A 14,949-nucleotide genomic window follows, 5' to 3' on the forward strand; every position below is an offset into this window, starting at 1 on the left:
AGGGGGAGACGAACCATAAGAGACTATGGACTCTGAAAAACAACCTGAGGGTTTTGAAGGGTCAGGGGTGGGAGGTTGGGGGAACAGGTGGTGGGTAATAGGGAGGGCACGTATTGCATGGATCACTGGCTGTTGTGCAAAAACAATGAATACTGTTTGGCTGAAAAAAATAAATATATTTAAAAATATTATACATAAAAAATGTAATTTTTCATAAAATGAGACTGGCTATATAGACATAAGAGTTATGACAAAATTTGAATTAAAGGGGTGCCTGGGTGGCTCAGTGGGTTAAAGCCTCTGCCGTCAGCTCAGGTCATGGTCCTAGGATCCTGGGATTGAGCCCCGCTCCGGGCCCTCTGCTCAGCAGGGGGCCTGCTTCCTCCTCTCTCTCTGCCTGCCTCTCTGCCTACTTGTGATCTCCATCTGTCAAATAAAATCTTAAAAAAATTTGAATTAAAAAAAGCAGTTGTAGAAAGTTTATGAAGGAGAATCTTTTGGGAAAAATATTTATGGTCAGGACTCACTAAAATTGGAAAAAATGAATTTTAAAAGTACCGTGATATAAGATTGGAATTTGGTTCCAATTGAAAATTGGCTTAAATTTGTTAAAAAGACAAATTTTTCTTTTATTGTTGGTCTACTCTTGATAAGAAATTATAAACAAAGTATTTTATCTTTATCTGCACAGAAAAACAAGGTTTCTATATTTGTTTCTATTAGGTCTTTGGTGACCAAATCTTCTCAATATTAAAGGAGTTAAGTTTTGCTAACAACCAGGTAACCCTTTGTTTTTGCCTTTGGGATCTATTATTGTCACCTTGGTTAAATAAATAATAAAATTTTAAATTTTATAGTGATCTATGATCTTATTTAGGCATATGGTTTAGAATCTTCTAAGCTTCTTAACAAAGTTCCTAAAAATTCAAATTCTAAATAAGTCTTTTTTGATTTATTAGGCTTGTATATTTGCTATGTTAAATTACATTGGAAGCATTGTCAAACAAAAAATGATTATTTTTGTTAGATTATATTATGTGGGTGAATACTGGGATGGTTCTAAGAGTTATGCAAAATTCTTAAAGTTTTAGTATGTCTTGACATAATGTCGTAATTCTAGTTATTATAATGTTGTGCATCAAAGAAATTACTGCATATCCTTGTCAACTACATTATATTAAACTCTTAACAGATTTTTAAACATGGCCATTTTTGAGTCTTTTGTCACTTGCAGTTACTCTGATGCTCTTATAAAATGCATTTCAGCTTCAAGGAGATTCATGAAAAGGACTTTTGACAGACGCAGGTCTGATACTTTTAAGATCATAAAACTAAACTAAGAATTTCCAGACCTAATGGAAAAACTGCATTCCAACAGAACAAGAATTAATAACATCGGGGCGCCTGGGTGGCTCCGTGGGTTAAAGCCTCTGCCTTCGGCTCAGGTCATGATCCCAGGGTCCTGGGATCGAGCCCCGCATCGGGCTCTCTACTCTGCGGGGAGCCTGCTTCCTCCTCTTTCTCTGCCTGCCTCTCTGCCTAGTTGTGATTTCTCTCTGTCAAATTAATAAAATATTTAAAAAAATTGCCAAAACAATGAACACTGTTATGCTGTAAATAGACCAATAAAAAAATAAAATTAAAAAAAAAGAATTAATAACATGGGACTATGTAATTTTAAAAGATGATTATATTTTTATAATTCTTATTTAAATCATTGATGTTTCTCTAACGTTTGCTCTTCCAAATTTAAGGAAACTTTTTCTCTTAAGACATCTATGACTTACAGAAATGTGATAAAAATATTATTTTGTGGGAAGACCCAGGTGACTCAGTTGGTTAAGTGTCTGCCTTCAGCTCAGGTCATAATCCCAAGGTCCTGGGATCCAGTCCAGCATTATGCTCCTTGCTCAGCGGGGAGCCTACTTTTCCCTCTGCCTACACCTCCCTCTGCTTGTGCTTTCTATCTCTCTCTTTCTCTCTGACAAATAAATAAATAAAATCTTTAAAAATGTTATTTTGTAAACACACTGAAGTATTTATTTTTCTCCCTACCTGATCCTTGAAGAATTTGGAAACTCTCAATGAGTTTGTTTCTGTGATGGCAATTATCATCATTTGCAAAAATTCAATGAAAATGGATACTCCTTATAACAAGAGACCATTAGAAACAGTGGTTATTTTACCAAGGCTTTAAGTGGAATGCCATATTTATGAAAGACATACATAGACTCAGATATAACCAGACAGCTTTAGGGAACTAAAGCTGAATGTATGGAGCTAATAAAGCCCCTTGAAAATGTTGGCCTAGCCCCTTGTTTACAGAGTTCCCATCAACCTTACCACGTGAGTAAGAAATGTCAGTTCTTGAAAGGTGCAGGAACCTCAAGATATTTCAGGTACTTCAGGAAGAGAAGAATTCACCCAAAGCTACAGGTATTGCAGGCAAGTCCGATGGAAAGTACTTGACCTGCCTTCCGGCCTTCAGAGGCTATTGAAAGTTTAATCTAAAATTCATTATAAAAACCCTGGCAAAGTAGGTTTAAAACAATCTCTATGGTCAATCACTATTCTTGCTGTACTGATATAAATAATTATGTAAAATTAATTAAATTTATTAAAACTAAACTTATCTTACAAAATATCAGTCTTAATTTAGCGATCTTTGACAAAATTGAGGGTGACTTTAAAGAAAAATATTATAGTTAAGTAACATAGCTTCAGGGATATTAGATTCTTGTCTTGATTGTCTTTGAGTGTTTGTTGTTTGCTTAGAAAACTTGGCTGGATCTAATTCTTCTGGTTTCCTCCAATACATGACTATGACTCTCCTAAATCAACTCAGAAAGAATTAATACCCACCATTTGCATCAACGTGGGTGGAACTGGAGGAGATTATGCTAAGTGAAATAAGTCAAACATAGAAAAACAAATATCATATGGTGTCAATTATATGTAGAACATAAGGAATAACATGGAGGACATTAGGAGAAGGAAGGGAAAAATGAAGAGGGGGAAATCAGAGGGGGAGATGAACCATGAGAAACTATGCACTCCGGGAAACAACTGAGGGTTTTAGAAGGGAGGGGTTGGGGGTATGGGTGAGCCTGGTGATGGATATTAAGGAAGGCATGGATTTAATGGAGCGCAGGGTGTTATATTCAAACAATGAATCATGGAACTCTACATCAAAAATTAATGATGTACTGTATGGTGACTATAAATAAATAACAAAACTGTCCTTTTATCCTGAAGCTTTCCAAATTGAAGCTAGACAACTCAAGAGAAAGTTCAGAGAAATTGCCAAAATAGCTCATATATAAACAATCTTCATGCCTGTTGCTCTATGAGCCACTCAAAAGAGTCACTGGAGACATTTAAACTATAAATCATAAAAATCCATCAGACTGCCAGTTCCTACTTCCACTTCAACTGAGAATGCTTTGAGTCTGGCATCTAAAAATCTTCTCTTTGGGAACATTTGGACCTCAGATAGTGGGTTTATAATTTACTCCAAACATAAACTATTTTGTTTGTTTGTTTGTTTCCATTGACACTGGGAAGGGTATGTGTTGTGATGAGCACTGTGTATGGTGTAAGACTGATAAATCACAGACCTACACCCCTGAAACAAATAATACATTATATGTTAATAATAATAAAGAAAGAAAGTACACCAAACTCAGTAATAAAATATATTATATAGCTTACATACATTTGTATTGCTATGCTTTCAATGTATAGTGCTATTAAAACTACTCAGATAAAATACATCTGAAGGTAGAAAAAAATAAATACCTCTTATTAATTACCTTATTGCTTGCTGAACAAAGTGGAATCTATATAATAACTAACACCACTTGCTGTACCTATATTAACTCATCTTTGGAAGTAAAAACCCAGAGAGACAAAATCAGGTAGCAACCCACATGGCTGCACAGGCCCTTGCCCACAAGATCCCATTTTTCCAGGGTGGCTAGGACTGGATTACTGATCTATTCTTTTTGATAATGATCCATTCTCTTGGTATCAGGTCAATTTTAGAGGGAATGATAAAATTGAGCTTAACTATACTGTTATTATTCCTTAGGTTATACTTGGGGAGAAAGTTAATGAGGCCAATCAGTGCCAAAGAATGTAGTAAAATGAGATAAGAAACTACCTCTGATACCCTCGCCATGAGAACAAGGGACCAAAAGCTATGTCCTGTACCATGTCAAATATTTCCATTCCAAAGCCCATAGTCTGCCCTAATTCAGCTTGAAGCAGTTACAGAGATGGACCTGTATGTACTTTCCACAGAAATGGAATGTAGGATTGACAATGGGGATTTGTAACAGCACTCCAACTGGTATAAGGGTTAACTTACTTCAAGCTTACACACTAGTTTGTTGATCTAAGCCCCTTGGTTTACAATAGAATTAACTTACTTTCCTTGAGATTTTGCAGACCATTGGCCTTAGAGAATGAAAGACCGGACAATCCCAAAAGACAAGGCCTGACCACATTTGAGAACAGCTGCCACTGATTTCAGCAAGTCTGTTCAAGTTCATGGTGACATATGATTAACTGTCTGAGCACCACATTCTGCACATAGCCCCTACAATTTCCCAAATCTTCTCCTTTAAAAACCCTCTGATTTCTTCTATACTGGGTAAATGGTCTTTGAGACATTAGTCCACCATCTTCCCAAGTTGCTGACTTTCTGAATAAAGTAAAATTTCTTTTCCCACCATTACTTGTCTCTTGAGTATTGATTTTCACATGGCAAGCAGCTGAACCCCAGTTTGGAACCAGTTTTCCATCATGTAACATCAGCATTTCAAGATTCTTTGGAGCTTGACAGGCCCCTCTTCTGTTGAAAAATACATATGCATTTTTAATATATATATAAATTTTCTAAAACCTTCTATTTATGATAAACCTTAAGTAAGTTTACCCTGAAAACATCTTATATTATAAAGTAAATTCTCAAATTTAAAAATTGTTGCCATAAAATAAAAATAGCTGTTAAGAGCTTAGCTAACACTAATTAAATGATTATATCCCATAAGGTAAGAAAAAAATGCAAAATTACATAAGGTGTGCTATTTATTAAAAGTAGCTTTAGATGCACAAAATTAAATATGGATTTAATGCCACTTTCATAATTTGAGGAGTGTTGAGAATATCCTTTTTTTGAATGATAGCTTCTAAATTAATCATTTCTGTTACCTTTCACAGCATCCATGCCTCCCACAGCATAAAGTGCCCCCACAGTTGATTTTCTAGGCTTTGTCCGAGGGCTTTGCATCATAGGTCTTCTCTCAGGTAAGAGATGGTACTTCATAGCTTCCATTAGGAGCTTCTGACACTCAAGATTACCAGTAAACATGGAGCTATTTTCAAGATCCACCAGTAACTGAAAAGTAATGATGTGTGGTATATGAAGTAAATAACCCAGCATGAAAAATAACATTTTTTTGCTTATATAACTTTGGAGAAAACTTGAGCTAATTCTGATGTAAAAGTGTTAGTATTTTAAGTTACTTAGTAACATATTTTTATGTTCACTTAAGATTTAAAATGATTAAAGATCTCATAGTAGTACCTACTGATCTGTTCAGATTTATTTGACATATTGAACATCTTTTGAATAGATATACATGTACTATCAAGAAGTGAAAGCAAAAAGACACTTATAAAATGGGTTATTGAAAGCAGTCTAAGAGACTAGCTATGTCTACCCAAAACAAGCGTCTTGCAGTCTACTGCATGTAGCTAAATAAGCAACCACTTCATTGATGGATTTAGAGAAGTTGGTACAAACATGTCCAGTTAAAATAAAGTAATATCACCCATAAAGAACTGCATCTTTATTATCAAATCACTTCTGTAAAATATTCTGAAAGTAGATGCTTTTTATTTATACATATATATGTGTATATCAGTAAAGCATATGTGTTGGTAGGTAGTCAAAACATCAGCAATAGTAGGTATCAATTCTTTCTAACCATCACTGCCTGGAAGACACAAGACCCTCATTAAATTGGATAAAAGCTAAGTAAAATATTTTTGCTGAGGTGAGCTGAGGATATGTGAAGAACTTGTTTCAGAATTTTACCAAGAGTCATTTATATTGGTTCACTGGAGTTTTGGGTCTACAGTATCACAGGACATTGAGAGGAATTGCAGTTTGGAGTAGAAATTCTAATTACACCCCATAAAACTTCCCTGAAGTTTTCCATTCTGCAGTACTTAACCCCAGCTTAGTTCTCATCCTACCTGTAATCACTTATAGATCACTATTTTGACTTGGCTGGTGAGACCTCTGGTATTTTCTTAATGCACATGCTGCTGAAAATAAGTTTGAAAACTGGACTATGTAACTTTTCCCCAAAATATTCTTCAGGGATTTACCACCATTATTTTCATATATTTCATTTCTAGAATTTTTTAAAAGTAACTATTAAAATTGTTTTAGAAATTCTATAATCTGTATGATATTACCCACTACTACCATCATTAGGGAAAGTTCACAACAGTCCATATTTTAGGCATAAGGCATACTCAGGGGTGGAAAGCCAAAGATCACTGGTTGTGTGTTTGGGTTAAAAATTTCTCTTTATTCCAATAAAGTAAGACAAGTCCAAACTAAGCAGTTTAATAAACAAACATATAGACAAAACAGTATAAAGTTAAGAACCTCCAATCCATTATACCAATGCATCTCAACTTTTTTCATATCTAAGAATCCTCTGGTAAACTTATTAAGACACGGATTCCTTGGTCTCACTCCCATAAATTGTTTCAGTAGGTCTATGGTGAGGGCTTGGGAAACTGGGTTTCTAATAACATCTCAGGAAATGCTATGTTGCTAGCTCAGGGCTATTTTGAGTAACACTGTCTTAGAGAATCTAATAAATCATATAGACCCTTTCAAGAGAACAACACATATAAGAATACCACATGTGCACACATACACACAAACATAAAATTTCCAAAGATTCTGAACCTTGGGTCTAAAATTACATGTATACTTTAATGTCTCCATTTTAGTGTTACTCTCACCTTTCCTTGTATAAGTTTGCTATACCCAAGAAGGCAATGTTCTTTCATTACACATGGATAAATTCTAAGAGTAAATATGTAGCTCCATGGATTTAATTAACAGATAAAAGTTTTTAAAAAGTAGAGAAATCATCAGTAAATTAATATTCTATTTTTTCAATATTAACATCTGATTAGTAATTTGTTGAAACTTGACTATTTTTAGTGTTAACGAAACTACTGATCCACTAGATCTAGGTGAAACTCCTCCTTCCAATATGGATGAATAACCAGCTTGCCTAGAAGGTGGGCAGAAAAAGAAAAAAAAAGCCTAGTCATTTTCTCAGCTTCTTACAAGTGCTCTTTGGTGAAGAAGAAATTGAAACTAAAGAATATGTTTTAGAGATTATCTGTAGATTTTTTTAGGGATGATCTATAGCTTTTTAAAAATTTCTCTCTGCATCATAAATAGTGTTAAGTGAAGGCTGGATAAGTCCTTCTGTGAGACAAGTAACATACACTCCAGTTAACAGAAATCCTCTGAATAAAATAAAATTAGACACACAAAAAAAGACCACAATGTCTTGTGGTACTTTAGAACTATGTGTTACCTGGGTAAATTTCCATACCTGTGGTGGAAGTAATGGTAGTCTGATATAAGAAAGCAACATTGCTAGGTCTCGTTGCCTAGCCTGCACATCATATCCCACCCACTGCATTAAAGCGTGGAAAATTGTTTCTTCATCAGGGACATTAATGTCATCACTGCACAGAAGTTTTGAAATTTCATTAGCTGGAAGCAGGAGGAATTCTTGGTTCTTTATTACTTCAATGAAGTGTTCCTAGAAAAGAAAGGTCTTCTACTGAAACTTTGTACTTTAGAAATGTCTTAACAAAATAAGCATAAGAAAAGCACTTTGTTAAAGTTCAGAAAAGACAGTAAGGACAGATACATGCATTTATAACAAATAGGTGCCATTACTATCTGTGACAGAGGACATGGGGAGTCTTCTGAAGCTGAGGAGCCAAATGTTACAACTGAGAACACAAGTAAAGGGTTTTATTTATTTATTTAACACAAGTAAAGGGCTTAAGTATTTCATAGGCCACATGGATAGTGTGAGTTGGTACAAATGTTTTTCTTTCCTAGCTATTGTAGGTGGCAGCAGCTTATGATTCCAGAAGTGACTGATGTTGAGTTGGTCTTTAGCCAAAAACCTTAGGAGGAAGGGTAGAAATGTTCAAGGTGGAGTCTCCTTGAAGACATGGGAGAAGTAGCTCCAGCTGTGCATTTGAGGGGGCAACATACTGAATTCCTTTGAGTTAGGAAAAACAGATTGATGAAAAACTCTTTTCTCTTATGGAAAAGCATGGTCTAATAAACAACCAAGGCACAGGTGTATTTTACAATGAATAATACACAGATTTAGGACAATCTAAAAGGGACTCTTATGGAGTTTTTTGGGGGGAGGGGGGAATGGTTTAGTCTTGTAATTTTTGTATATTATTCCTTAATTCTTTCTTCTTTCACAATGTTATATTCTATCAAGTATCAAATTTCAGGCTGCTGGGTTTCAAATTTTTTCATCAAAACATCACTATGGAAAAATGGCGGAGAAGTAGCAAGCTGAGACTACATCAGGTAGCAGGAGATCAGCTAGATAGCTTATCTAAACATTGCAAACACCTACAAATCCAACGGGAGAGCTAAGAGAAGAAGAACAGCAATTCTAGAAACAGAAAATCAACCACTTTCTGAAAGGTAGGACTGGCGGAGAAGTGAATCTAAAACGACGGGAAGATAGATCGCGGGGGGAGGGGCCGGCTCCCGGCAAGTGGCAGAGCAACAGAGCACAAAATCAGGACATTTAAAAGTCTGTTCCACTGAGGGACATTGCTCCAGAGGCTAAACCGGGGTGAAGCCCACACGGGGTCAGCGTGGCCCCAGGTCCCGCAGGGTAACAGAAGGATCAGGGGTGTCAGAGTGTCACAGAGCTCACAGGTATTAGAACAGGGAAGCCAGCTACAGAGATGGAGCCGAGGACTGAGCTCTCAGCTCGGGGTTACCTTGAACCGGTCACAGGCTGGTTGAGCTCGGAGCGCGCCTGGAGGCTGGGGATACGGGAGTGATTGGGCACTGTTCTCTGGGGGTGCACTGAGGAGTGGGGCCCTGGACTCTCGGCTCCTCTGGGCCAGAGATGGGGAGGCCGCCATTTTCATTCCCGTCCTCCAGAACTCTACAGAAAGCGTTCAGGGAACAGAAGCTCCCAAAAGCGAACCCGAGGGGATTACTTAGTCCGGCCCCCGGTAAGGGCGGTGCAATTCGACCTGGGGCAAAGACACTTGAGAGTCACTACAACAGGCCCCTCTCCCAGAAGATCAACAAAAAATCCAGCCAGGACAAAAATCATCTACCAAGGAAAGCAGGTTCAATACCTAGGACAGCAGAAGAATTCCAGAGGAGGAGAAAGCAAAGCACAGAACTCATGGCTTTCTCCACATGATTCTTTAGTCTTACGGTTAATTTAATTTCTTTTTTTAATTTTTTTTCTTTCTTTTTTCTTCTTCTGCTAAATTTTTAAAAAATTTTACCCTCTTTTTTAACGTTTTTTAACTAGTTTATCTGACATATCTATATCTATATCTATATTTATATCTATCTATCTATCTATCTATCTATCTATATATATTTCTTTTTTATATTTTTTCTTTATTTTCTATTTTAAATTTTTTTTCTTTTTTTTCTGAACCTCTTTTTATCCCCATTCAAACCCCAAGATTTGGGGTCTCTTCTGATTTGGTTAAAGCGCATTTTTCTGGGGTATTTGCCACCCTTTTAGTATTTTATTTGCTCCTTCATATACTCTTATCTGGACAAAATGACAAGGCGGAAAAATTCACCTCAAAAAAATAAATAAATAAGAAGAGGCAGTACTGAAGGCTAGGGACCTAATCAACACAGACATTGGTAATATGTCAGATCAAGAGTTCAGAATGACGATTCTGAACGTTCTAGCCGGGCTTGAAAAAGGCATGGAAGATATTAGAGAAACCCTCTCTGGAGATATAAACGCCCTTTCTGGAGAAATTAAAGAACTAGAATCTAACCAAGTTGAAATAAAAAAGCTATTAATGAGGTGCAATCAAAAATGGAGGCTCTCACTGCTAGGATCAATGAGGCAGAAGAAAGAATTAGTGATATAGAAGACCAAATGACAGAGAATAAAGAAGCCTAACAAAAGAGGGACAAACAGCTACTGGACCACGAGGGGAGAATTCGAGAGATAAGTGACAGCATAAGACGAAACAACATTAAAATAATTGGGATTCCAGAAGAAGAAGAAAGAGAGAGGGGAGCAGAAGGCCTACTGGAGAGAATTATTGGAGAAAATTTCCCTAATATGGCAAAGGGAACAAGCATCAAAATCCAGGAGGTGCAGAGAACCCTCCTCAAAATCAACAAGAATAGGTCCACACCCCGTCACCTAATAGTAAAATTTACAAGTCTTAGTGACAAAGAGAAAATCCTGAAAGCAGCCCGGGAAAAGAAGTCTGTAACATACAATGGTAAAAATATTAGATTGGCAGCAGACTTATCCACAGAGACCTGGCAGGCCAGAAAGAGCTGGCATGATATATTCAGAGCACTAAACAAGAAAAAAACATGCAGCCAAGAACACTCTATCCAGCTAGGCTATCATTGAAAATAGAAGGAGAGATTAAAAGCTTCCAGGACAAACAAAAACTGAAAGAATTTGCAAACACCAAACCAGCTCTACAGGAAATATTGAAAGGGGTCCTCAAGCAAAGAGAGAGCCTAAAAGTAGTAGATCAGAAAGGTACAGAGACAATATACAGGAACAGTCACCTTACAGGCTAATAATGGCACTAAATTCATATCTCTCAATAGTTACCCTGAATGTTAATGGGCTAAATGCCCCAATCAAAAGACACAGGATATCAGAATGGATAAAAAAACAAAACCCATCTATATGTTGCCTACAAGAAACTCATTTTAGATGAGAAGACACCTCCAGATTTACAGTGAGGGGGTGGAAAACAATGTACCATGCTAATGGGCATCAGAAGAAAGCTGGCGTGGCAATCCTTATATCAGATCAATTAGATTTTAAGCCAAAGACTGTAATAAGAGCTGAGGAAGGACACTATATCCTACTCAAAGGGTCTGTCCAACAAGAAGATCCAACAATTTTAAATATCTATGCCCCTAATATGGGAGCAGACAACTATATAAACCAATTAACAATAAAATCAAAGAAACACGTAAATAATAATACAGTAACAGTAGGGGACTTTAAAACTCCCCTCACTGAAATGGACAGATCATCCAAGCAAAAATCAACAAGGAAATAAAGGCCTTAAATGACACACTGGACTAGGTGGACATCACAGATATATTCAGAACATTTCATCCCAAAGCAACAGAATACACATTCTTCTCTGGTGCACATGGAACCTTCTCCAGAATAGATCACATCCTGGGTCCTAAATCAGGTCACAACCCCTATGAAAAGATTGGGATCATTCCCTGCATATTTTCAGACCACAATGCTCTGAAGCTAGAACTCAATCACAAGAGGAATGCTGGAAAGAAACCAATTACATGGAGACTAAACAGCATCCTTCTGAAGAATGAATGGGTCAACCAGGAAATTAAAGAAGAATTGAAAAAATTCATGGAAACAAATGATAATGAAAACACAATGGTTCAAAATCTGTGGGACACAACAAAGGCAGTCCTGAGAGGAAAATATATACGGGTACAAGCCTTTCTCAAGAAACAAGAAAGGTCTCAAGTACACAAACTAACCCTACACCTAAAGGAGCTGGAGAAAGAACAAGAAAGAAACCCTAAACCCAGCAGGAGAAGAGAAATCATAAAGATCAGAGCAGAAATCAATGAAATAGAAACCAAAAAAAGCAATAGAAGAAATCAACGAAACTAGGAGATGGTTCTTTGAAAGAATCAATAAGATTGATAAACCCCTGGCCAGACTTATCAAAAGAAAAGAGAAAGGACCCAAATTAATAAAATCATGAATGAAAGAGAAGAGATCACAACTAACACCAAAGAAATAGAGACAATCGTAGGAACATACAATGAACAACTCTACGCCAAATAAATTTGACAATCTGGAAGAAACTTAAACTACCACAACTGAACCAGGAAGAAATAGAAAACCTGAAGAGGCCCATAACCAGTAAGGAGATTGGAACAGTCATCAAAAATCTCTAAGCAAACAAAAGCCCAGGGCCAGATGGCTTCCCAGGAGAATTCTACCAAACATTAAAAGAAGAATTAATTCCTATTCTCCTGAAACTGTTCCAAAAAATAGAAATGGAAGGAAAACTTTCAAACTCATTTTATGAGGCCAGCATCACCTTGATCCCAAAAGCAGACAAGGATCCCATCAAAAAAGAGAACTACAGACCAATGTCCTTGATGAACACAGATGCAAAAATTCTCACCAAAATACTAGACAATAGGATTCAATAGTACATTAAAAGGATTATTCACCACGATCAAGTGGGATTTATTCCAGAGCTGCAAGTTTGGTCAACATCCGCAAATCAATCAATGTGATACAACACATTAATAAAAGCAAGAACAAGAACCATATGATACTCTCAATAGATGCTGAAAAAAGCTTTTGAAAAAGTACAGCATCCCTTCCTGATCAAAACTCTTCAAAGTGTAGGGATAGAGGGCACATACCTCAATATTATCAAAGCCATCTATGAAAAACCCACCACAAATATCATTCTCAGTGGAGAAAAACTGAAAGCTTTTCCGTTAAGGTCAGGAACACGGCAGGGAAGTTCATTATCACCACTGCTATTCAACATAGAAATAGAAGTCCTAGTGTCAGCAATCAGACAACAAAAAGAAATTAAAGGCATCCAAATCAGCAAAGAAGAAGTCAAACTCTCACTCTTTGCAGATGATAGGATATTATATGTGGAAATCCCAAAAGACTCCACTCCAAAACTGCTAGAACTCGTACAGGATTCAGTAAAGTGTCAGGATATAAAATCAATACACAGAAATCAGTTGCATTTCTGTACACCAACAACAAAACAGAAGAAAGAGAAATTAAGGAGTTAATCCCATTTACAATTGCACCCAAAACTATATGAACCGAGGAATAAACCTAACCAAAGAGGCTAAGAATCTATATGCAGAAAACTATAAAGTACTCATGAAAAAATTGAGGAAGATACAAAGAAATGGAAAAATGTTCCATGCTCCTGGATTGGCAGAATAAATATTGTGAAAATGTCTATGCTACCTAAAGCAATCTCACAGTTAATGCAATCCCTATCAAAATACCATCCATTTTTTTTCAAAGAAATGGAACAAATAATCCTAAAATTTATATGGAACCAGAAAAGACCTCAAATAGCCAAAGGAATATTGAAAAAGAAAGCCAACGTTTGTGGCATCACAATTCCGGACTTCAAGCTCTATTACAAAGCTGTCATCATCAAGACAGCATGGTACTGGCACAAAAACAGACACATAGATCAATGGAACAGAATAGAGAGCCCAGAAATAGACCCTGAACTCTATGGTCAACTAATATTCAACAAAGCAGGAAAGAATGTCCAATGGAAAAAGACAGCCTCTTCAATAAATGGTGCTTGGAAAATTGGACAGCCCCATGCAGAAAAATGAAATTGGACCATTTCCTTACACCACACAGGAAAATAGGCTCAAAATGGATGAAGGACCTCAATGTGAGAAAGGAATCCATCAACATCTTTCAGGAGAACACAGGCAGGAACCTCTTCGACCTCAGCCACAGGAACAACTTCCTAGGAACATTGGCAAAGGCAAGGGAAGCAAGGGCAAAAATGAACTATTGGGATTTCATCAAGATCAAAAGCTTTTGCACAGGAAAGGAAACAGTTCACAAAACCAAAAGACAACTGAGAGAATGGGAGAAGATATTGGCAAATGACATATCAGATAAAGGGCTAGTGTCCAAAATCTATAAAGAGCTTAATAAACTCAACACCCAAAGAACAAACAATCCAATCAAGAAATGGGCAGAGGACATGAACAGACATTTCTGCAAAGAAGTCATCCAGATGGCCAACAGACACATGAAAAAGTGCTCAACATCACTGAGTATCAGGGAAATACAAATCAAAACCACAATGAGATATCACCTCACACCAGTCAGAATGGCTAAAATTAACAAGTCAGGAAATGACAAATGCTGGCGAGGATGCAGAGAAAGGGGAACCCTCCTACACTGTTGGTGGAATGCAAGCTGGTGCAACCACTCTGGAAAACAGCATGGAGGTTCCTCAAAATGTTGAAAAAAGAACTACCCTATGACCCAGCAATTGCACTACTGGGTATTTACCCTAAAGGTACAAACACAGTGATCCGAAGGGGCACGTGCACCCGAATGTTTATAGCAGCAATGTCTACAATAGCCAAACTATGGAAAGAACCTAGATGTCCATCAACAGATGAATGGATAAAGAAGGTGTAGTATATATACACAATGGAATACTATGCAGCCATCAAAAGAAATGAAATCTTGCCATTTGCAACAACATGGATGGAACTAGAGGATATCATGCTTAGTGAAATACGTCAATTGGAGAAAGACAACTATCATATGATCTCCCTGATATGAGGACATGGAGATGCAACATGGGGGGTTAGGGAGATAGGAGAAGAATAAATGAAACAAGATGGGATTGGGAGGGAGACAAACCATAAGTGACTCTTAATCTCGCAAAACAATCTGAGTTTTGCTGGGGGGAGTTGGGGTTGGGGGGGGTTATGCACATTGGGTAGGTTATGTGCTATGGTGAGTGCTGTGAAGTGTGAAAACCTGGTGATTCACAGACCTGTACCCCTGGGGATAAAAATACATTATA

At 37.0% G+C, this 14,949-nt stretch overlaps 1 protein-coding gene across 2 annotated transcripts in view; it reads right to left on the reverse strand.

Moving 5' to 3' along the window:
- LOC123935013 (kelch-like protein 4) overlaps positions 1 to 14,949 on the reverse strand; it is an 85,414-nt gene that overhangs the window by 58,728 nt on the left and 11,737 nt on the right. For both annotated transcript variants that reach the window (XM_045995409.1, XM_045995408.1), the window contains exons 4-5: positions 7,659 to 7,871; positions 5,215 to 5,401 (exon numbers count right to left, since the gene is read on the reverse strand). In XM_045995409.1, the coding sequence (XP_045851365.1) occupies positions 5,215 to 5,401; positions 7,659 to 7,871 (400 nt within the window). The remainder of the gene's footprint in view (positions 1 to 5,214; positions 5,402 to 7,658; positions 7,872 to 14,949) is intronic.

The sequence above is a fragment of the Meles meles genome, chromosome X (assembly GCF_922984935.1).
Source record: "Meles meles chromosome X, mMelMel3.1 paternal haplotype, whole genome shotgun sequence".
Lineage (NCBI taxonomy): Eukaryota > Metazoa > Chordata > Mammalia > Carnivora > Mustelidae > Meles > Meles meles.